We start from the raw sequence: 21,314 nt of genomic DNA, 5'->3' as shown, positions 1-21,314 counted from the left end.
GTTGCCTACATTAACCATCCTAGTTTGAACTAGGGTGGTAGTGTAGACATACCCTAAGATTGTCAGTGTTCTTGCGGAAATACTGTGCTGCTCCTATTCGGGCAAAAGCCCTCTTGCACAAATCATTTGCGCAAGAGGGCCAGTGTAGACAGCACAGTGCTGTTTTGCGCAAAAAAGCCCCGGTAGCTAAAATGGCGATCGGGGCTTTTTTGCGCAAAAGCGCGTCTAGATTGGCATGGGCGCTTTTCCACAAAAAGTGCTTTTGCGGAAAAGCTTCTGTGCCAATCAAGATGCTCTTTTTCGGAAATGCTTTTAACGGAAAACTTTTCCGTTAAAAGCATTTCCGGAAAATCATGCCAGTCTAGACGTAGCCACGATGTTTGAGAATGGTGCTGTTAATTATTATTTATTTAACATTTTTTATTTAACATTATTTATTTAACATTTAGACTGCGGTAGCACCTGGAGGTCTCCACCAAGTTGAGGCCCCACTGTGCAAGGTGTGGTACACACAGGTGGTAATGGGACCACATCTTCCAGCCCAATGCAAGCTTCCACAAGACCTCCTCGCTGTCCTCCTTCGAACTCCTCTGCTCTGCTGCAGAGCCTCCAGCATGCTGCACAGAGGGTGCTGTGGCCTCTGCTTTGGCTGCTCCCTGTGCTTCTACCATCAATCTGTCTGCCTCCATCAGTCGTCTCTGGCTTAGTTCTTACATTGGAAGCTTTGGCACTGAGTGCAAGGCCTCTCATTTTTGCTCCTTGTCTCTCCAGCGCCTGGCACAAAGGGCCCTGCCCCAGGCACTACCCACAAGACAAGAGAAAGTGTCCGCTTCTCCCTTCCTCTATGCCATGTGTGGGAGGGAAGGCAGCTCTGGAAAGCTGAACTCCTTCAAGGGCAACATGGCTGAGCTCGAGGGCTAGGTCTGAGGCAAACTCAGACCCCCGCGGGTGGGAATCGCTGCTCACTGACTTTACCTCTTCTCCTGGCACCACGGAGAGCAGCAGAGCCTCAACTCAAAGGAGTGAAGCGGAAGAGAGCGTCCGTTGCTCTCCTCAGCTCACAAGCTCAGGGCCTGGAAGAACCGGGGAAGAGACCCGACACTTGAACCAAGTCCCGAGCCTGAGAAGAGCTAGCAGCGGAGGGTGCTTGGGGCCTTGCCAAATAGGACATGGAAGGGCTAGAAAAGGGAAGGTGTTCAGGGAAGAGACAGGAAAGTTCTGGCTTCACCAGCCCGTTTCCCACGAACCGGGAGCCGCCCTGCCCCTTGCCTGACTCATCACCTTTTCCATTTGGATCAGGCCTCCAGAAAGCCAGCTCACAAAGGGAAACGCCGCAGCGGCGGAGAATGGGAAATAATGACTGAGGTTCACACCAGGATGGGGTGGGGCGGCGGCAGCGTGACTGTCGACAATGGATAGGGGCTTAATGCATCTCCCTAAATCCTGCCCGCCTCATGAAAGGGCGGCTTAATCTCTCCTGGAGAGGTGTGGCAAAGCAGAGTAGGCCTCTGGCGTGGTTAATGCCTAGTGCCGAAAGCCTTGCCACGACACAGAGGCACACTGCTGTCTATCCACCCTCTGTCCCCCCCTTCCTCCTCCCAAGGCATCTGCTCCCCCAGCAGCCGGGATACGCAAATGCAGGCACAGCCAGGAGCACGCCTTCAGAGAGGAAGAATGTGGTGAAGGGGGAATTCAAATCCTGGCTCTGCCTCAGTTTCCCTGGGCAAATCTGTGCTTCGCTTCCCCTGCTGTAAAACAGGGCTAATACCCATTCCACCGTCTGTCTGGTCCATTCACATTGCGATCACCTTAGGCCGGGTCTGCCTCCCCTAACACATTGGGGCACTGACCTGGATCAGTGCTATTGTGCCACAAAGGAAAACCGTAATCTCTCACCAGGAAGCAACCAGATCTGGGGAGGGCTTGGGTGAAAATAGGGCTGGGGGAGACAAGCCCCCAGCCCTGCCCCTTCTGCCCAGGCCTCGCCCCTATGGGAGCCAAGCCAGCCCCCCCCCCCATGGGTAGGGAGGAGGGTGTGTGGCCCCAGCCTGGCTGGCCCAGAGCACAGAGAGGAAGGGCACTGGGGGGTGGGAGGCAGCAACGCTCCATCCCCAGTACGCCTACAGTAGGCATTCTGAGGGTGGAGTGAGGGCAGGGCCAGAAGGCAATGCCTCCCCTTGCCTCGTATACTCGCCGCCCCTGGGGGAAGGGTACAAATTCTCCTTTTCATTCACAGCAAAGCTCAGGCATTGTGAGAGTCACTCTCTCCTAAAGCCAGTGGCCCCTGGAGGAATCAAGAGCAAAATTCTGCTCTCCCGTGTTTCAGAAAGATGAACTGAGCCTGGAACAAGTGCAGAGAAGGCTACAGGGATGATCTGAGGAATGGAAAACCTACGATACAAGAGGAGGTGCAAAAAGCTTGGCATGGGTAGCTTATCCAAAAGCAGGCCGAGGGGAAGCATGAGTACTCTCTCTATATACAGCAGAGGGGTAAATACCAAGGATGGAGAGGAGATATTGAAGTTATGAGCCCACATGGACACAAAAATACACAGATATAAACTGGCCATCAACAAGTTTAGGCTTGAAATTGGGCGAAGGTTTCTAAGCATGGGAGGAGAGATGGTTCTGGAACAACGTCCAAGTGGAGCAGTGGGGGCAACTGGCTTCAAAGCTGAGCTTGGTAAGTTCATGGAAGGGATGGTGTGACGGGTCTGCCTACAATGGCATGCCGCCGATCTGCGACTGCTAGTAGCAATCTCGCCAACGGCTGGTGACAGTACACTAGATGGAGAGGGCTCTGAGTTATTACACAGTATTCTTCCCAGGTGTCTGGCTGGTGGGGCAGGGTCTGGCAGATCACCATACTTGGGGGCAGGAAGGAATTTTCCCTTGGTCAGATCGGAAAAGACCCTGGGAGGGGATTCTCCTTCCTCTGCAGCACGGGGCAGGGATCGCTTGCAGGTTTAAATGGTGTGAAGTCCATGATTTGAGGACGTCAGTATCTCAGCCAGGTCTATTATCAGAGTGAGTGGAGGAGATTCTGGGGCCTGCAATGCTCAGGAGAGCAGAGTAGATGATCATGATGGTCGCCTTCAATAGGCTATAACAGGGTTCCAAAAAGAGCTAGATACATCCATGGAGGTTAGGTCCGTCAATGGCTGTTAGCCGGGATGGGTAAGGAGGAGTGTTCCTAGCCTTGGTCAGAGGGTGGGAATGGGTGACAAGGGAAGCATCACTTGATGATTTCTTGGTCTGTTCATCCCTCGGGGCACCTGGCGCTGGCCACTGCGGGCAGACAGGACGCTGGGCTGGATGGATCTTTGGTCTGACCTAGCATGGCCGTTCTGATGTTTTTATGACCGCAGAGTCTAGGAGTCTAAGAAGCCGGTAAGGCTACAAGGGTGCAGGGTCTCAGTCCACAATGGTGCACAAAGGCTATTCCACCTCAGAGAGGCGCTAAGGATCCACACACCAGTTCGCCCTCGGCCTCTCTGCTCGGCTGCCAATTGGCACAGAGGCAGAGGGGCAGATCTGCGATACTGATGCCTGCGCTACGGTTATCATAGAAGAGTGCAAGGCAGTGCCCACATTCTCCAGCAGGAGGCAGCGAGCCCCAAGGGTAAGCTTCATAAGGAACCCATGAGTAACAGCTCCCCCGCCATAGACTCTTACCCCGGAACTTCTTGGGTGGATTATCCAGGTCTCCAGCTGCCGGTTCCACCACACAGCGATCATCAACCAGCCTGGAAAACAAGCAAGCAAACAGCATTTCAGAGACAATGACTTGACAGCTCAGACTTGAGCGCGCTAAGCGGCCTCACCACAAACCACAGCACTGCCAAGAAAGGCGCTCTATTGTCACGTTTCGCATCTAAACAACGGGAGAGCTGCAAGCCAACTTCCTCTGTTTTCTATCTAGATATGCGCACACCATAGCAATTAGGCCCTCAATCGACTCCACCATAGAGAAACCTCCTCCATTTTTCACCATTCAGTGCCATGGATTGCAAATATTTGTCATGGCTTGCCCCTCTATCAGTGCCCCAGAATGAACTGCTGGAGATATGCATTGCTGGCCACGCTTTCCAGACCCTCACTAGAACTCAGGGCACATCTACCCATTTACGGAGCCAGGCTGCAGAATCTCATCTGTACACCCTGAAGGTGCTACTCACGGGGAATCCTAGGTGGCTTAGGAACCAGCATCATGCCTCCTGGAACAACTGCTAGAGTCCTAATGATATTTCAGTGCTTCTGCGTCTAGAGCCAGCAAGACTCAGGGAGCATAAACAAGGGCGCCATTTTGGGAGAGCAGCAGCCATGCGTACAGGGACGCTGCTTGCTTTTCTTCCTGTTCCCCTGACTATCAGGGAGTGAGGAGAAACGACACAGATTACGTGAATTACTTCTCAGCTAGGAGGGAGAGGCATCCAAAAATGGCGCCCGTGGACATAAAGAAAACAAATCAACCCTGCAAGAGGAAAGCACGAGACACGCAGCCGGACTCCAGACTGGAGCTCTCCCAAAGTTCGGGGATATTTGGTTCCGAGGCTTTGCCCTGTGCCTCTCTGTAAACCACTCCTCCCCCGTTAGCCAAGGTACAGCTCCATTCTCCTCCAGTTCAACCATCCCCCTTGTTTTACCCTGCACTGCTATAGCCCTTCTTAGGTAATTATTCCACCCTGATATGGTAATTCAGGACCAGCAAGAGTTCCCTCTTATTCCACGGCTCCGTGCTCCTTGGCCCTCACCGTTCGACGTGTGACAACCTCCTTTCCTTCATGCTACTACCACTAACCTTATTTCCAAACTGATAACCAGCCCAAATATGAGGCGTGGAGACGGTAATGATCCCATAGGGTTACTGGGGAGGAGTATGCAGTGGCATTATTTGTAATGCGAGGGGGCTGGAACAATTTGTACGGAGCCACTGAACCAAACTATGAACCTTGGATCTAATGGAATCCACTTCCCGCCAGAGGATGCGGACAGCACCCCCCAGTTCCAGCGCTTGTGATGTTGTGGATGAATGGTTCACCCCAGGTGAACCAGGGGGACTCCTCACTCCCAGGAGGCAGGGCTCCGGTGGAAGGGATGGGACTGGGGCAGACAGCCCTCAAAGCTGCATGGAGTGCATTGCACGATGCTCCAACAGCGATTTAAATGGCTCGAGGCTGCCGCTGCCACTGCATTAACGGTGATGTTGGCTGGCAGCCTCAACCCCCTTTAAAGCGCCGGGTCCTGGGGCAACTGTCCCTTTTGCCCCCCCTCCGTCGGCAGGCCTACTCATACCAAAAACAAGGGGTCACACACTTTGGTGCTTCTGTGAGCTATGCTCAGAACAGAGACTCACATCCCTCCATTTTCTTCTTGTGCCACCCTTCATCCCCCTCTGTTTCAAGGGCCCCGACGCCACCTCCCTCATGCCTGGGTGTCTGCATGTTCCCCGCTCTCTCCGAACACTCGGGGCTCTGGGCGTGTCCCCTCAGTTTTAGGAGCATGCGTACGAAGTAGCGACGCGTGTCTAATTTCTAAAGGGTTGAAGTAAATCTCTCTCTGCCTAGGAGATCCGTCATTCAGGGTGTCAATGTTTAAAACTCCATTTGGAGAATGGGCAGAGATGAAATGGGGATATTATGCAGGAAGCTGTTAATGGATGACCTCAACTGATGCTTTGATCCACAGACAATTACTGAGCTCGTTAAAGCCAATAAGGCTGTTCACCTGAAGCCCGGAGTCCCATATTTCTCCTATTTCCCTCTTTGGGGCTTTTCTGATTTTCAGGAAAATCCATAGGGTTCTCCCCTTTGAAGCCTGGAACATTCCCTGACATTTTGGCATTGGTTGGAGACAGGGTTCGGAAGTTACTGTGCTCAGACAGACAGGGAAATGCCATCAGCTTGAGTGATAGGCTTTGCTTTGCTTGGTCAAACAATGAACAGACCAAACCCCGCCTCCCTCCCCAGGACACCTGACCCAAAACATGCTCAGATTTCATGCTGCCAAACAAAATAACTTGACAGACCAGCACTTGCGAAAGCAAAGCCGTGCCCTGTTTTGCCCTCCTCTCGTGGGAGTGTTACTCAACTGCTGCTCCATATGCCTCATCCTATCCAAGAATAATACCGCGTAGGTGTCAGGATCTCCCCCAGGCCCTGCGAGGAGGAGCAGACCCAAAGGGGAGCAAGTTTCTCCAGTGAGGCAGGCCAGACCGGCTGTTTTAATTCGTCTTTCCATCCCGGCCATTCAGAAGAGACATGGTGAGGGAAACCGCATGCTCGGGTCAGCACCCCTCTGCCCGAGGGGAACATAAGAATGGCCAATGGTCAGACCAATGGTCCAGCTAGCTCAGTACACTGTCTTGCAATAGTGGCCAATCACTGGAGCTACAGAAGGAATGAACAGAACAGGCAATCATTAAGTGATCCACTCCTGTGGTCTACTCCTAGCTTCCAGCAAAGAGAGGCTAGGGACGCTCAGAGCATGGGGTTGTATTCCTGTCCATCCTGGCTAATAGCTATGGATGGCCCTATCATCCATGAACATGTCCAGTTCTTTTTTTAACCCTCTTACAGTGTTGGCCTTGACAACATCCCTTGGCAAGGAGTTCCACAGGTTGACTGTACATTGTATGAAGTACTTCCTTGTGATTGTTTTAAACCTGCTGTCTATTAATATCATTGGGTGACCATTAGATCTTGTGTTATGTGAGGAAGAACATTACTTCCTTTTTCACTTTTTCCAAACCATTCGTGATTTCATAGATTTCACAGCACACAGTCAACCTGTGGAACTCCTTGCTAGAGGATATTGTGAAGACCAGGCCTTTAACAGGGTTCAAAAAAGAACTAGATAAATTCATGGAGGATAGGTCCATCAATGGCTATTAGCCAGAATGAGTAAGAATGTAGCCTCTGTTTGTCAGGGGCTGGAAAAGGATGATGGGGAGGGGGATCACTTGTGATCACAGAGTGAACCTGTTCTGTTCATTCCCTCTGGGGCATCTGGTATTGGCCATTGTCAGAAGACAGGACACTGGGCTAGATGGACCTTTGGTCTGACTGTTATTATGACGTTTCTCACACCCTTTCTTAGTCATCTCTCTTCCAAGCTGAAAAATGCCACTCTTTACTCAGGGAAGCCATCCCATACCCCTAACCATTTTAATGTACCTTCTCTGTCCTTCTTTCCTGAAAGGGGCAACCAGATCGGCATGCAGTGTTCAAGGTGTATGTGTACCATGAATTTATAAAGAAGCAGTCTCTTTGCTGTCTTCTTATCTCTCTTTCCTATCAGTCTGTTAGCTTTTTTGATTGCCACTGAACACGGAGCAGATGTTCTCAGAAGAGTCAGAGGCCTAGGGCAAAGGGACCAAACCATGGCGTGGCTGGAGGAAGGCATGGCATGCACACTACAAGGGATCTGAGATCGACCAAAGGGTCATCCTCATGCCCCGGGCACAGAAGGGAAACTGAGGCAGGGAGCGATTCAGCAATGTATCCAGCGTCACACAGGAAGTTTGTGACCAAGCTGGGAATGGAACTGGATCTTGTGAGTCCCAGGCCACGATCTTAACCATATTGCCACCCCTTATCTCAGGGCGGTGCTATCTGGTCGTACCAAAGTCATCTCAAGATGGTTTTACCACAAGCCTGCAGGGGGACGCCTGAGACGGGTGATGGACTCCACAGGCATGGAGTCTCTGGTCCCAATCAGACACTAACTGGCTTCCCGAGCAGTGAGGTGCACGACTGTGCTGAGCCACATGCTACACTCTGGAGGGCTGACAGACTTGCAGGGCCCCTGAGCCAGGTGTATGTGTGTGTGTGGGGGGGGAATGCTCAGTTCTGTGCTCCCAGAAGGGGCGGTACCCAGGTGCAAGGGGCGGGGCTATGGACAGCCAGCCCTCAATGCCACCTGGAACACACTGCACTGGCCACTTGCCCCTCCCCTGCCAGCCCAGCGAGCCGCCCGCAATACACTGCCCATGGCTCCAGCGGAGATTTAAAGGGCCGGCTGCTGCTGCCCCAGAGCAACTGTCTCCTAGAAGCTGCTGCTCCAGCTCAGCATGGAGACACCTCAATGGGGTGGGAGAAAGAAGCTCACGCTGCCATTGGTCTGGGAATAAACAGACTCAGCTCCCTTCCTCCCCCCCGCGCTAAATTCTGTCCTCCACACCCCCCTGGGCCAGACCCCTCTCCGCAGTAACCCCACTGTGACGAGTGGGACCGTGCCACGGATCAGCGTGGCCCCACCTACCGATGGCAGGTGGAACACAAGGAGGGAATGCTTTTGGGGCATCCAAGAGAGCACAACCCAGCACAGCTGCAACCACCGCGCAGACCTCACAGCTTCCTCCCCTGGGCTCTGCCACCAGCAGCCCCGAAATAGCCACAGGCTGAAAAACCTCCCCAGCAACCAGCAGCATTCCTCTCCAAGCGCCTGGGGCTGACTGCATTGTTTGGGCCTGCACCAATGCGCCGAGAGTCGGGAATGTCTGCAGACAAGATGGATATTCAGCGTGCCGAGAGCTTCTCTCTTCCCCTGCACCTGAATCGCTCTCCACCCTCATAGCTCTGGCTGGGGGCGGAAATTCCTTTGGATTGCACCATCCAGAGGAATTTGGACTCTGCTCTAACTCACGGGGAACTGTGAGACCCCAACGAGAGGAAAATGCTACAGCGTCCTTGGAATAGGAGGTGTGGGGCTAGCGGAGACCCGAGCAGAGATGGTTAAAAGAGAACCAGCCAGGAAGCCGATCTCAGTCACACTGGGATAAATCCAGAAGCCGATGTGACTCCGTATTGACACCCGTATGGCAGAGGTCAGAATCCGGTCCAAGTTTTTACCAACACCTCCCTCACATGACCTCTGAGCTCTCCCCTTTCACTCCCTGTTTGCTGGGAGCCTGGGACTGGGATGCATCCGCTTCCTGTGTAAATCTCTTGGATGTCTTTTCAAGCTATTGCAACAGAAGCTCTTGGGTGCATTAGCGATCAGCATAGCCCCTGGCACAACATGGGCTGACATTAATACTAATCAAGTTCCATTCGTCATGCCGATTCGGCCTGGCCCTCTCCCTATTCTCACCATCAGCAGCAGGTTCAAGGACATGACCCTCCAGCAGTCTGGTGTATTGGGATTGGTCACACATGTCCAGTAATGAGTGCCAGGACCTGGCTGTGACAGATCCCATAAACCAAGACCTAATAACAAATCCCCCAAATGCACCACTGAAGTCGCTAGACTCTGGGGGAGAGGACATGGGATGGCCCTTGTATTAAACCAGGGGTGAGCAATAATTTTTAAAAGGGGGCCACTTCGTAAATTTCTGAAGTGGTCCAGGGACACCCCGGAAGGGGTGGAGCCTCAGGCAGAAGGGGTGGCGCCAAACGATGTCTTGTGCTCCCCTGCCCACAGACCCTGATTGGCCTGGGGATGGGGGAGCACATGAAGTCTTTGCCCCCGGTGCCTAGCGAGACTCGCCATCTGTTTTAAAACAGCGGTTCTTCTGGTGCCGCCCGCCTCCTGGGGGGCTTCACTGTGGGCTCTAGAGTATAAAGCTAAGCCACAGTCCCAGGAACCGTGTCACCGTTGGGATTTTCAGCCATTTCTAACATCCCTAATCAGAAACGCACTCAGCTGGGGTCAAATCCCAAGCTATGCTTGTGAGCCCTGGTGGCCTCCTTCAGGCGCCTGCTCCTGGAGTCAGGGGAAAATGCAAGTCTCATTGTTTCGTTTCAAACGAAAAATGTGTTCCCAGGTCCTCTGATGGACGAGGAACGTGGAAAGGTTCAAGACCCAGAAAGTAAGTGACCCTTCCCATCCCCCCTGCATGTATTATTCTAAAATCTCATGAGCTGACGTCCGTTTCCTGAGTGGGGGGCGAGCTGACTCATGAGTTTTGAGCATGTGGAGTTGCCAAGATTGTGGCTCTAAAGGAGACTGGATGAGGGAGCAGCTCTGCCCAATCCACTGCACTGCGCTGCCAGAAGTAAGTGTATTGTGCCGGAGTTTGAACTGGCATCAGAAGAGCGTGGCAATGCTAGAGTCCCAAAGGGAGGGGGGCAGGCCACAAAGGGAGGGGAAAGAAGGGAGTAGAGAGGAAGAGGGAGCCAGATACAGAGACACGGGGCAGGGAGAGGGGATGCATTTTGCACAGCACACTATGGAGACAGAGCCAACTTCCAGGTGGGTTAATCAAACAAACTCCATTGTCAAATGGGAGTAATTAGACTGCAAGCAAATTCGGGGGGTTGCCCCTAGTCTGCATAGTCCCTTGGAAGCAGTTAATGAGGCTTCCCCTCTGGACTTGCCATGCCTGAGCTGCAGCACTGAAAGAAAAGGCCACATGGCTTGAGAACACAGAGAAGGGAGTGTCCTGGCTGCCTACACACATACCGGGGATACGGGTATGTGGCACGCACCCAGCGCCTGGTCATGAGGCCCTTCAAGGAGAACCAGCACCAACTTCCATGTGGGCTGAGTGAACCCCAAGAGAGCACTGCAGGACTTGCTCTCTGGACCGGGAACAGTCCCTGCGGCCCCCGCAGCCACGTGCCACCAGCTCGGCGAGAAGTGGAACGGAGGAGACATCCTTAAATGAGAGCAGCCAGAATTAACGATATGCTCAACAGGGACCCAGGCGGTGCCTGCAGAAATCGGCCTGGCTCTTTGGTATGGTTAACTTCACACAGCATCAAGCAGCCGCTCTTGTCTCTCTCCTGCTCTAGACTGTGATTTTGGGTGGCGTTCTGGTCAGCTGGGAGCCCTGCTGTGCTAATAATAATAAATTGAGATATATCATCTCATAGAGCTGGAAGGGACCTTGAGAAATCATTGAGTCTAGTCCAGTCCCTACCATCATGGCAGGACCAGATACCATCCCTGACAGATTTGCCCCTGATCCCTAAATAGCCCCCTCAAGGATTGAGCTCACAACCCTGGAGTTAGCAAACCAATGCTCAAACCACTAAGCTCTCCCTTCCCCTCCTGCTACGCAGCCTGTCTTTGGACAAGTCCCTTGGGCCAACATGTGCAAAGCTGGGGCTGGGATTTTGGACAGAGCTGGTGCGGTTCATTCCAACATCTATCACTCATGGATTTTCAACGGCTTAGACTAAAACCAGGTTCCAAAGGTATTTAGGTGCCTAAAGATGCAGCTCCTAAAGCGCTTGACCAGGGTGGAGCCCTGCAATTCCCATTGATTTGCAAGAGAATTAGGGGCCTTTTTCTAAAAAGGATCTGCTCTAGGAATGATTTTGAGGACGGTCTCTGGCCTGTGCTCTGGTCAAGTCAGACTAGATGGTTGCAGTGATTCCTTCTGGACACAGAAGCTATGACTCTAACCTTCTTTGGTGCTTTTCAAATCCCAGCAAGTGCCTAGATGCATGTTTCGGTGCCTAAATACCTTGGAAACCTGGCCCTAGGTGCCTACCAAAAAAGTGGATTGATGGACAGCACCAAGAGCTCCTCCTGACTCCAGTCAAGTTCAAAATCTTGGACCTTAATTTCTCTTCACCTGCATTTACCAATCCATAACACGGGGCTAATAAAGCTGCCCCAGCTCACTGCAAGCCTAAATTCATTAATGATCACAAAGTGGTTTCCGATCCTTTAATCCTGGGATTACAAGCTTGACAGGAATGCAGAGTCTCATTTTTATTAAACTGATACGGGGGAATAACATTCTTCCTTAGAACACCTGAAAACAAAGAGTCCTCATGCTGTTGATATGACTCATCTGTAATAGCACAGAGGCACCGACATGACTCAACTCATGCCTGGTATTAGGTGCCAACGGTCGTTTGTGAGAAAACTACACAGGTAAAGCCGCCTCCCATGTTAACAGAGTCTGGAGATGCAGGCGCCAATCAACATTCTGAACCAAGACAGCTGTTGGCAGGGCACTGGGTAGCTAAGATAGTTCCTAGAGTTGTGCTGTGAATGGGAACCAGGCCTTCAGTGGTTAAGCATGAGGGCGGGGGGAGAGAATACACTGAGAAGCAGCAGCAGGGAACATGTGAAAAAACAAAGCGTGCCACCTTTTAGGAAATGTCACCCTCCGGGAAGTGAGCAGGCGTAGATCCTGAGCCTGTGTGTTATGGCCCTCCATCCAACAAAGCACATAAGCATCTAGTTAACTTTAAGCACTCCTGTTGAAACTAACTTCAGCGTGAGCACGTGCTTAAGTGCCTTGCTGGATCGGGGCCAACATGCTTGTCCCCTTGCAGAATCAGCCTGTTAATGGATAGCTCAGGGGAAGCTGCAAATTTCAGCCCTGGAAACGCACTGGATAGCCCCTAACTTTCTCCTGGGGAAATCAGCCAGCTGTGGATCACATGCAATGAACATATAGAATGATATTACCAGGAAAAAGCTTAATAACTTTAAAAACCAGCTTAATAACTTTAAAAACCAGTGGACCTAGACCCAATGGGTGTAGTCACCCCCACAGGAGAACAGCTGTAGCCAGTGTTCCTTGTGAGCCTAATGAGCTCTTGGGTGGCCACTCGGGATAGATTCATATGCAGCCCAGCTGATTAGCCGAGTGCCCACACCAAGGTTTTGTTTCTACAGGTGATGCACATTTGCAGATGCATTGTGCACAGATAAAAATTTGTTCTGCACATGGAAGGAAAAAAAAATCAGCACATGGGTGGAAAAAGTAATAGGGAACATTGGTTGTAGCCTTCAAAAGATGTGCATTGGGCTGGGTGGGATTTTCAAAAAGGGGGCCAAATTCTGCTCCTATTCCCTGGAGTAGCACCAGCGCACAGAGCCCTGTGAATTCCATTGGATGCACAGCCGAGATGCACTAGCCAAGGTTACAAGCCAAATTACAGCAGGGCTGTAGCACTGCTCTAGTTAAGGTGGAGACTAATACACCATTTGGCAGCCAGTTTTCCTATGTGCCCTAAATAAATCTATGCGTAAGCCCCGGCTTACTCACAGGCCGACTCATGCAGGGTATATCCCTGCAGTGCGGCCTGCATGCGCATTGGAATGGAGCCTGACAGCCACCGAGAACTGTGAACTCGTAACATCCCATGAGCTATAAATCATTATCACTGACACGCATCCAGCTGCCTGGTAGCAGGGAAGCACTGAGTTTGTGGCCGTATTGCACGGCGCTGTGGCTTAACCGGAGTCAGCGCAACTCCCACAAAGCACTTGGAAAAACACAACCCCTAGGGGATTGCAGCGCTGACGATAGGGGACCTTCACGGAGCTGGGACAGCACCGATGCTTTTCTCCACCCCACCTCAAGACCCCTCTTCTGACCCTAGCCTCTGGGGAGGCTGCGCATAAAGGAAGCAGATCAGTAGTGTTGATTCTGTCCCACTGATACCTGTGTTCTGCCTCGCTCACAGGTCAGCCACCAGCTGAAATTAACGACTGGTCCTCCCCAGTCTTGGCTGGGTTCAAGCCAGCCAATGGAAAGTGGGGATCACTGTATTCCTTCACCACACCTCAGCCTGTTCCCTATGGGCCTGGAGGACTGTGCCGTTCCTTCTGAGAGGGACATGTAGAATCACCGTGTCCATTTGACCGGGCCAGCCTCAGAGCACTGAAGGCAGGAGGCTAGAGGAGGAAAATGCACTTCCCTAGCATCTCTCTCTCCTTTTAATTGCCAGCAGGCACGCTCTCCTTGACCCGGTAGATATAAACTTACCCTTTACCCAGCCCGTTTCCCTGAACCGCCCCACCTCTTAAATCCACCCGCAATCACAATAACAGTTATCGAAGGCGTGATTTCAAACTAAACGGCAGACACGTATTCAGGTGTGTTTACACACAGCCCTTCCCCTCTGCAAGGCCCAGAATATGTGCACGCTCAGTGACTCATGCACACCTTCTGTTCGCCGGATGCTCCATGTGCACCGGTCTTCCCGCTGCTGGGCTCACAAGCCCGGAGCCTTGTTTCCTTGGGAGCCCCTGGAAGGGGCTGGCTGGTGTGAGGGGACTGGCGCGGCTCTTTTATGCAGAAGTGTGAGCCCGACCCACACTTCTGCATGGTCCTGGCTCTGTTTAGTCTGCTTTGGCTATCAGAACTCAAGATCTGAAGTGAGACGGCAAACAGCAAAGAGACAGGAAGTAGTTAAACCACAGGACTGGGCTCCTGTGCTGGACATGCAGCACGATTGCATTTTTTTATAAAAAGACCCCCCGCCCCCGTGCCTCAGTTTCCCCATCTGTAAAGGAGGATCGCAACTGCCAGTCTTTGTAAAGCAGTTGGAAATCCTGAGCTGGAAAAGGCCTAGAGCAGGATGCAGTATTACTTATTACTAACCCCAGGGGAGCTGTCGAATCTTGGGGCTCTCTCTCCAAATTCTTCCCTGGGGTTTTGAAACCACTGAAGAAGAGACCGACTCCTTCCCAGGTTTTACATTGAGGCCACTGCCAGACTTCATGCCACTGGTCACTGCAGGGCAATGTACCCAGGCAGGAAGGAGCCATAAAGCTCAGAATTCTGCACCTCAAGATCAAGGCTCCATGCTTGGTTTCTAGCAGCTAAACCACAGCCACGAACTAGGACTGTGGAGAGGATGAGTGAGAGCCAAGGAGCCATGCAGGACAGATGTGAGTCATGTTGCTAAACACACGGCTAGACGGCACTCGGACGGCAGGGTAAAACCTTCAACCGGCCTTTGCACCAGATCTATCCTGTGTACTTTGGATTATTGGAGGGCATGGCTTATGCATTCCCGCGTCCTGAAGTGTTGCCTTAAGGCACAGGTGGGGAACATACAGCCTGGGGGCCTGAATCTGACCTCCGAAACTTGCCCCCCCCCAGCATTGGGGAGCTAGCTCTCCAGTCCTGGAGCCCCGCTCCCACCCAGACCCCACACTCCCACTCCACTCTGCACCCTCCCTCCCACCCAGATCCTGCACCCCAAGCCCACTTCTCCCTTCCACATACTGCACTCTTTATTTCTGACCCCACCCCAGAGCATAGGGGAGCCCACAAAATCTACTAGCCTGGACCCCTAAGACTCTGGTGTGTGAGGGAAATGTGCGTTTCTGTGCGGCCCCTGAACTGATTTTTCTGTGGGTTGGCAGCCTCTAACCCAAAAAAATAGGTCACGTGGGGACAGAGGTGGCATTGGCCTCTGAGGAGTTCCAGCAGCTAAATGCACCCAGCTCCCTCTGGCATTATTACTTAACTCTTCCTAAGGCCAGGAGGGGTCTGTGTGGTTAGACAAGCTGCGGTTTTCAGGACTCCTGGGTTCCATTCCCACCTCTGGAAGGAGGACGGGCTCAAAGCTTAGAACAGGAAACCGAGAGGCGGGATTCCTGGGTTCCTTTCTCTCCTGAGCCGCCGACTTGCTGTGTAACCGTGCGTCATCTGTACAGTGGCTGTAAGAGTGATTACTGCCTCACCAGACAGGGGGAGGGAGGTGCGTTCGTTAGTGTCTATAAAGACCTCAGAGGTGTTCACTGGCAAAGTGCCGCCTGAAAGAAGCATTAATATTGCAGAGGGAGATTTGCCAAGGCAAAAAGGGGACTTAGCCGCTGAAAGTCAATACAAGTCGGATACCTCGCTACCCATTTTGCCTTGATAAATCTCCCCCGTCAGTGACTGCAGACGTGGGGCAGGGAGTGAAAGTGTATAAAGGATTCGTCACATTCCCTAAGTGGCAAACGTACAGATCTCCGACATCGGAAAGACAGAGGTGACCACAACTAAAGCGTCTCTCTCCCGAGTCCTTTGCTTAGCAAAGCGAGTGACATGTAACTCCGTGACCTTCGCAGCTGCTTTTGTCCTGGGCTGTTTGAAACTGCCATTTCCTCAGACATCTTTTGTGGACAGCGGCCAAACTCCTTCCAGCGAAACCATGCAGCAGCTATTCCCCTCTTGTGCACACAGAGCTTCTCATCGGAGGGCACAAGGAGATAGGGGCTTGGTCCTCTCCCTCAGATGAGTTCCTGAGGGGCATGCGTCCATATAAAAGCCACTGCAAAGTCTGGCACTATTAATATTTTTTTTCCTTTCCCTCCACCGAGTTAATGGGAAACTGCTAAAACACTAACCCTTTAGTTAAAGGGTGCGATTGGCAACATTGCTTTGCCCTAGAATAATTCTCCCAACAGGTTTGATCATTGCCACTCTCTTAATCTTTGCAGATGGCCCTTTTGTTTCTCCAGGGAGTCTTTAATTACCTTCTCTCTCTGTTCTAACTTGGTCATGTCCTCTAATCTGAGCATGTGGGCTAGTTTGATGCCCTACTCCAACAAAGCGCTTAACCCCGTGCATAACATTAAGCAGTCCTATTCACTGCAGTTGGTCTATTCCCATGCGAAGAGGCTTTTCTAGACTAAGACCTTAACACTACATGTGATTGGGGGGACAGTTTGTTTAGTGGTTAAAGCAGGAGACTGAGCATCCTCAGTTCCCATACTACTAAATTTAACCCTGGACTAGTTACCTTGGACAAATTTCTTCCCCACTATATGCCTCAGTTTCCATACCTGTGAAGTGGGGGTGAATGACCCCCCTCCCCCACACACACACACAGAGCCTGGGATTATCAGGCTTAATTAACAAAGGGCTATATTCTGATAGCCTTACTCCACACCTGGTCCCGCTGACCTCAGTGAGGTGGTTGGAAGAGTGAAGCTCTATACAGCATGGATAAAGCCAACAGAAGGGGGCCCAAGGTGCTTGGAGATCTTCCTGCACAGTCCTGGGGTTTACTCTGAACTAGGGTCTCCATTCTCCCCCATAAATCCACATCCTGGCCTTAAGAATATAAGCTCCCAGAAGCCCCTCTGCTGCCACAACAGAAATTCAGCAGCGTTCCCTTGCAAGGCAGTGATATAACTTGCATTACGTGTGTGTGTACGTCAGACATAAGCCGAGAGATCAGTTGGCCAACAGGTTCCTTGGCCACTGCATGCCCTGATAACTCAGTGGTCCCATTCTGGGGCAGAAGCTTGACAGTGATCTTTAACTGTTCAAGCTGCCCTCGGCCACGTTCTGGTCAAATCCTTCCTTTGGAAACGCACATACTGCTCCTGTTGCCTCCGGTAGTAAATTCCACATGGGTAACCAGGCCGGGAGGTGATTCACTGTCTTCCATGCCATCAGAGGCTTTTGGCTGTAGTGGGGCAATACGTCAGCTCCAGGTATTCACAGCCGAATAAGTCCTCCAGCTTTACCTCCCCACCAGAGAAATGGTTTAACCACCGCAGAACTTCATTCCTCCTTGGTGGAGCCATTTTTTATTATTTCTACTACCGCAACATCTAGGAATCCCAGTCGCTGTGCTGGACAAAACACTGAACAAGATGACTATCCCGGCCCTCAAAAATGTCTAGTCTAAATAACTAAATCATTAAATCCATCCCTCTTCACACTTGTGAGAACCGTTCTTTACACCACTATTCTCGGGTGCTCTCCCAGTCTCCTTTTAAATGACTCAAGCAACTACTTCCCTCGGGAGATGATCATAGTTCGTCTTCTGCTCTGTGTTACATCCACTGAAGATCTCCTTCTCCAGAGCGTTCTAAGTTCCTCTTCCCCCGGTGTGTGCAGCCATCCACTAACACCAAAGAGATCTTCAGAAAGACAGACCCGTCTGTGTTCAAAAATGACTTCTCAGTCTCTCATGTGAGCGCTGGCTCTCTTTTTCCAACATCCGCAACTGGATCAAGTTCCAGTCTCGCCCACACTGATCCACGAGAACCCCATATCCATGAAGCTGCACTGGAGAAACCCCTCAACAGCAGGAGAAATCATTGGGTCCCATCACATGGGCAGACCACTTCAGACGCAGTTCTGCACGTAGCCGACACAGCGGAATGCTTCCCTCATGACAGTCACCTTGCACCTGGAAGCAGCAGCTGTCATATGAGACACCCGGGTCTCACTGCAGATTCCCTTTGTCAGCAATTCACCTTCCAGGACTGCAGCTCACTTTCCTCTCTGCTCTCCGGCTGCGCTAGGGAGGATGTCAACCCAGACAGATGGGGAGTTTCCGGGCCTCTGCTCAGCTGAGTATGACGCATCGTAGCCAGGGCTAGCTAAGCTATTTGACTAGCAAATAAGCCAAGCACGATGCACAATGTGAAGAGGGACCAGGCGATGCACTCTCAAGTCAGGAACTTACTTCTTTATCACAGCAATGATTTAAAGTGTGATTGTGCAGCTCCTAGCATGACACATATGGATTTCATGCAGGGCATAACTGGGATGAATGGGATAAAAATAGCCAAAGGATATGGCTGGATATCAGCCCATATACAATGTCCTGATAGTGAGATCTGTCAGTGTGTTGAATAATCTCCCAACAGAAGGCTTTGGAGCCCCATTGCTTGACTCATTCCAACAAAAATGAAGAAACCAATTATGGGGAAGAGAGACCTGAAGAACCAACCACTGGGGACAAGGCTGCATGAGCTAAGCAGGGCCTGGAAGGTCCAACAGGCCCGTGTCAGACCTAATGTCTCCGATCGGATATATGGGCTATCCCAGAGGAGAACTGCAGAGGTTCAAGAGAGCCTGTGTCAATGACAGGCACAGCTCCAGCATGGAGCCAGGTAGCCAGTGTAGAGGAAAGCTCGCCAGCATGACCTTGAGGAGGTTTTCCCATCAGTGTAGGGCCATGCCCTGTACTTGTGCGCGTGCATATGTATGTGTAGGTTTGTGTGCAAGCTGCTCTGTTTGTGTGTGTGAAAGTTTATGTGGGGTCAAGAAGGAATTTCCCCCAGGTCAGACTGGCAGCGTGTTTGGGGCAGTATTCAACTTCCTCTGCAGCACATGAGATCACTTGCAAAGATAACCCGTGGCCAGGTTATACTAGACTCAAAAGGTTGGCTTAAGGGATGTAACTCCAGTTATGGAAATAACGTAGTTGGAATCGACGTACCTTAAGCCGAGTTTCTCTACAGCGGGAGGTTGATGGGAACAAGCTCTCCCATCTGCTTCCCTACTCCTTGCGCCAACTAGGGGGCGCTTTCAGTGTCTGATTTAGCCAGTCCTTACTAGTCCCACTAAATCAAATGCCAGAAGATCGATCTCCAGAGTGGCAAGTGAAGATGTGGCCTGAGTATCTCTCACAATCAATTTCCTGCCATTGCATGTCCCTCCTATTCTTTGCCAGTAGCTCATAACAGCTGAGTGTACTGTGGGCTGTAATGAAGGCTCCTTTCACTTGTTGGGTTTAGGGTGGGGGTAGTGTTGGTGGCCTGTGAGAGACCAGCTTGATGTGGTGCTCTCCTCCGGCTTTTAACTATGGTGGTGGTGTTCATATTTATAAACTGGGCTGCACGGTTGTATGTGTGTTTCTGGGCATGTGTCTGGATCTGTGATCACAGCGTGTAGTTACACCCATGCCTGTATGTAGGCAAGCATGTGTAGTTGTCTGAGCATGTGTGCGAGGCCAGGTGGGTGAGGTAATATATTGAATCGAATTCTGTTGGTGAGGGAGACAAGCTTGTCTGTGTAAGCTGCAAAACCTTGTCTTTCTCCCCAACAGAAGTTGGTCCAATAAATGAGATTACTTCACCCACCTTGTTTCGCTAAAATCCTGGGACTGACAGGCTACAACATCACTGCATATCGGTGTGTGTCACCAGTGAGTCAGCCAGAGAAAATCATAGGGTGTGTCCACCTCCAGCAGCCTGAATCAAGAATCCTTTTTGCATTTCATTGCAGCCCAGGAACCCCCAGAATCTGTCCAGGGTGCAAAGGACTCCAGCGAGGCAGATGGGGAGGGAAAGAAGCCAGTGTAAATTGAGGGGAATCTTTAGCAGCCCTCCACTATCCAGTCCGTCTCCACATCCAGTCATGGATTTGCCAGTACCGCTTCACTAGACTGGCTCTGGAAAAGTTTGGCGAGAATGAGGACTCTGATGCCCGGGGGGCACAGGAGCTGCCTTACTATCAGCGCCTGGGAGTTAAGGTTATAACCTTCTTCTGCCTCTCTTACTGCACATGGCTCAGACTCCATGCAGGGGAGGGGAATCAGACAAGTTGGCCAGGGGAGTGAGCATCGGCCCAGACGTTGGCAGGTGCAGAACAGAGCCTCCCCGAGGACCAAAACAGAGCTTCCTTTGGAAGGAGAGAGGGACTCAAGCAGTTAGATGCTAGGACACAAGCCGTTTAACTTTCGGATCCGATGCAGCCCTGAGGCTCGGGGGCTAGCAAGTGCCGAGTCCAGAAGCGTCAGGGCTCAGCCCTGGCACAAATGAAGCCCCGGGGCTCTCAGATCCTGTTAGCCAGCACGGAACCGGGGTGGGCGGGCACGCCCCTCGCCCCTCTCCCCAGGGGCAGGGAAGCAACAGGGGATGTCGGCGCCCACCCGCAGCAGGTGGGGGACGCAGGGCTCGCCCAACCCAAGGTCCTGGCTGCAGCAGCTGCTCCCAGCAGCCTCCTCCCTGCCCGCGGCACGGGCTCTACCTAGCCACACAGTCACTTCCTTTGGTGAAAACAACCGCCCCCTTCCCCGAGCAGGCTGCCCCCCGGCTGCCCCACTCACCCCAGGGTGCTGATGAAGCCATTGACCGAGCCCTCGGCGTACAGGGAGACGATGTCCCCGACGTGCAAGAAGCTGGACATCTCATTCATGGTGGCCGCGAGCTGCCCTGCTCCCGGGCGGGCGCGCGGGGCCGGCGGGGCGCTCCGGCAGCAGCGCTGCAAAGGGTCCCCGCCCCGCGAGGCGCCAGCTGCAGGGGGCGCGAGGCCGGGGGGCTCGTGCACGTGCTCCCGGCGCGCGAGCGCTGGCGGAGGCAGCAGCGGGCTGGGGCAGGGGGGGAGAGCGCTTCCCAGGTTGGCACACGCGGGCGGCTGGGGCTCCGGCCGCTCGCTACCTGCAGCCAATGGGAGCCGAGCAGGAAGTCCTGCCGAACCCCCGCATGCAAATTTCGCCTGCCCGGGCGGCCCCGCAAGCCCCGCCCCTGCCTGCGACTTGGGAAACTTTTTTCGGGCTGCCCCGCGCGGCGGGCATCGGTCCCCCGGGCGCCGCGCAGCAAGGGGCGCGTCCCCCCGGGGCGAGCGCGGGCTCCCGAAGGGGGAACCCTGCCGGGGATAGACGCCTCTGCAAGCCGCGGCCCCCCACTTCCAGCGCTTGTGGCCAGCGGGCGGAGGCGGGGGCATTTTTTCGGCCTCCCCCGCCAGCTTGGCTGGCAGCCCCTGGCTGGGGCAGACCCCAGGAGGGCTTAACCCCCGCTGACCGGTTTGCAGGTTGGCCCGGTGCTGGAACTCAGGGGAGACCCTAGAAAGGGGTGGGCTTAAACTGTGCAGTGGGACATCACATCCCCTTGCTCTCCAAAAAATGGTCCCTTGATTTGGTTAAAATTGCCCCCCC

The 21,314-nt window shown here is 52.7% G+C and overlaps 1 protein-coding gene across 1 annotated transcript in view; it reads right to left on the bottom strand.

Moving 5' to 3' along the window:
- ITPR3 (inositol 1,4,5-trisphosphate receptor type 3) overlaps positions 1 to 20,791 on the bottom strand; it is a 95,439-nt gene extending 74,648 nt beyond the window's left edge. The window contains exons 1-2 of the mRNA XM_075910583.1: positions 20,487 to 20,791; positions 3,676 to 3,746 (exon numbers count right to left, since the gene is read on the bottom strand). Of these exons, the coding sequence (XP_075766698.1) occupies positions 3,676 to 3,746; positions 20,487 to 20,575 (160 nt within the window). The 5' untranslated portion in view covers positions 20,576 to 20,791. The remainder of the gene's footprint in view (positions 1 to 3,675; positions 3,747 to 20,486) is intronic.
- Positions 20,792 to 21,314: the final 523 nt, after the last annotated feature.

The sequence above is a fragment of the Pelodiscus sinensis genome, chromosome 27 (genome assembly GCF_049634645.1).
Source record: "Pelodiscus sinensis isolate JC-2024 chromosome 27, ASM4963464v1, whole genome shotgun sequence".
Lineage (NCBI taxonomy): Eukaryota > Metazoa > Chordata > Testudines > Trionychidae > Pelodiscus > Pelodiscus sinensis.
This window is presented reverse-complemented; position numbering and strand designations above follow the sequence as displayed.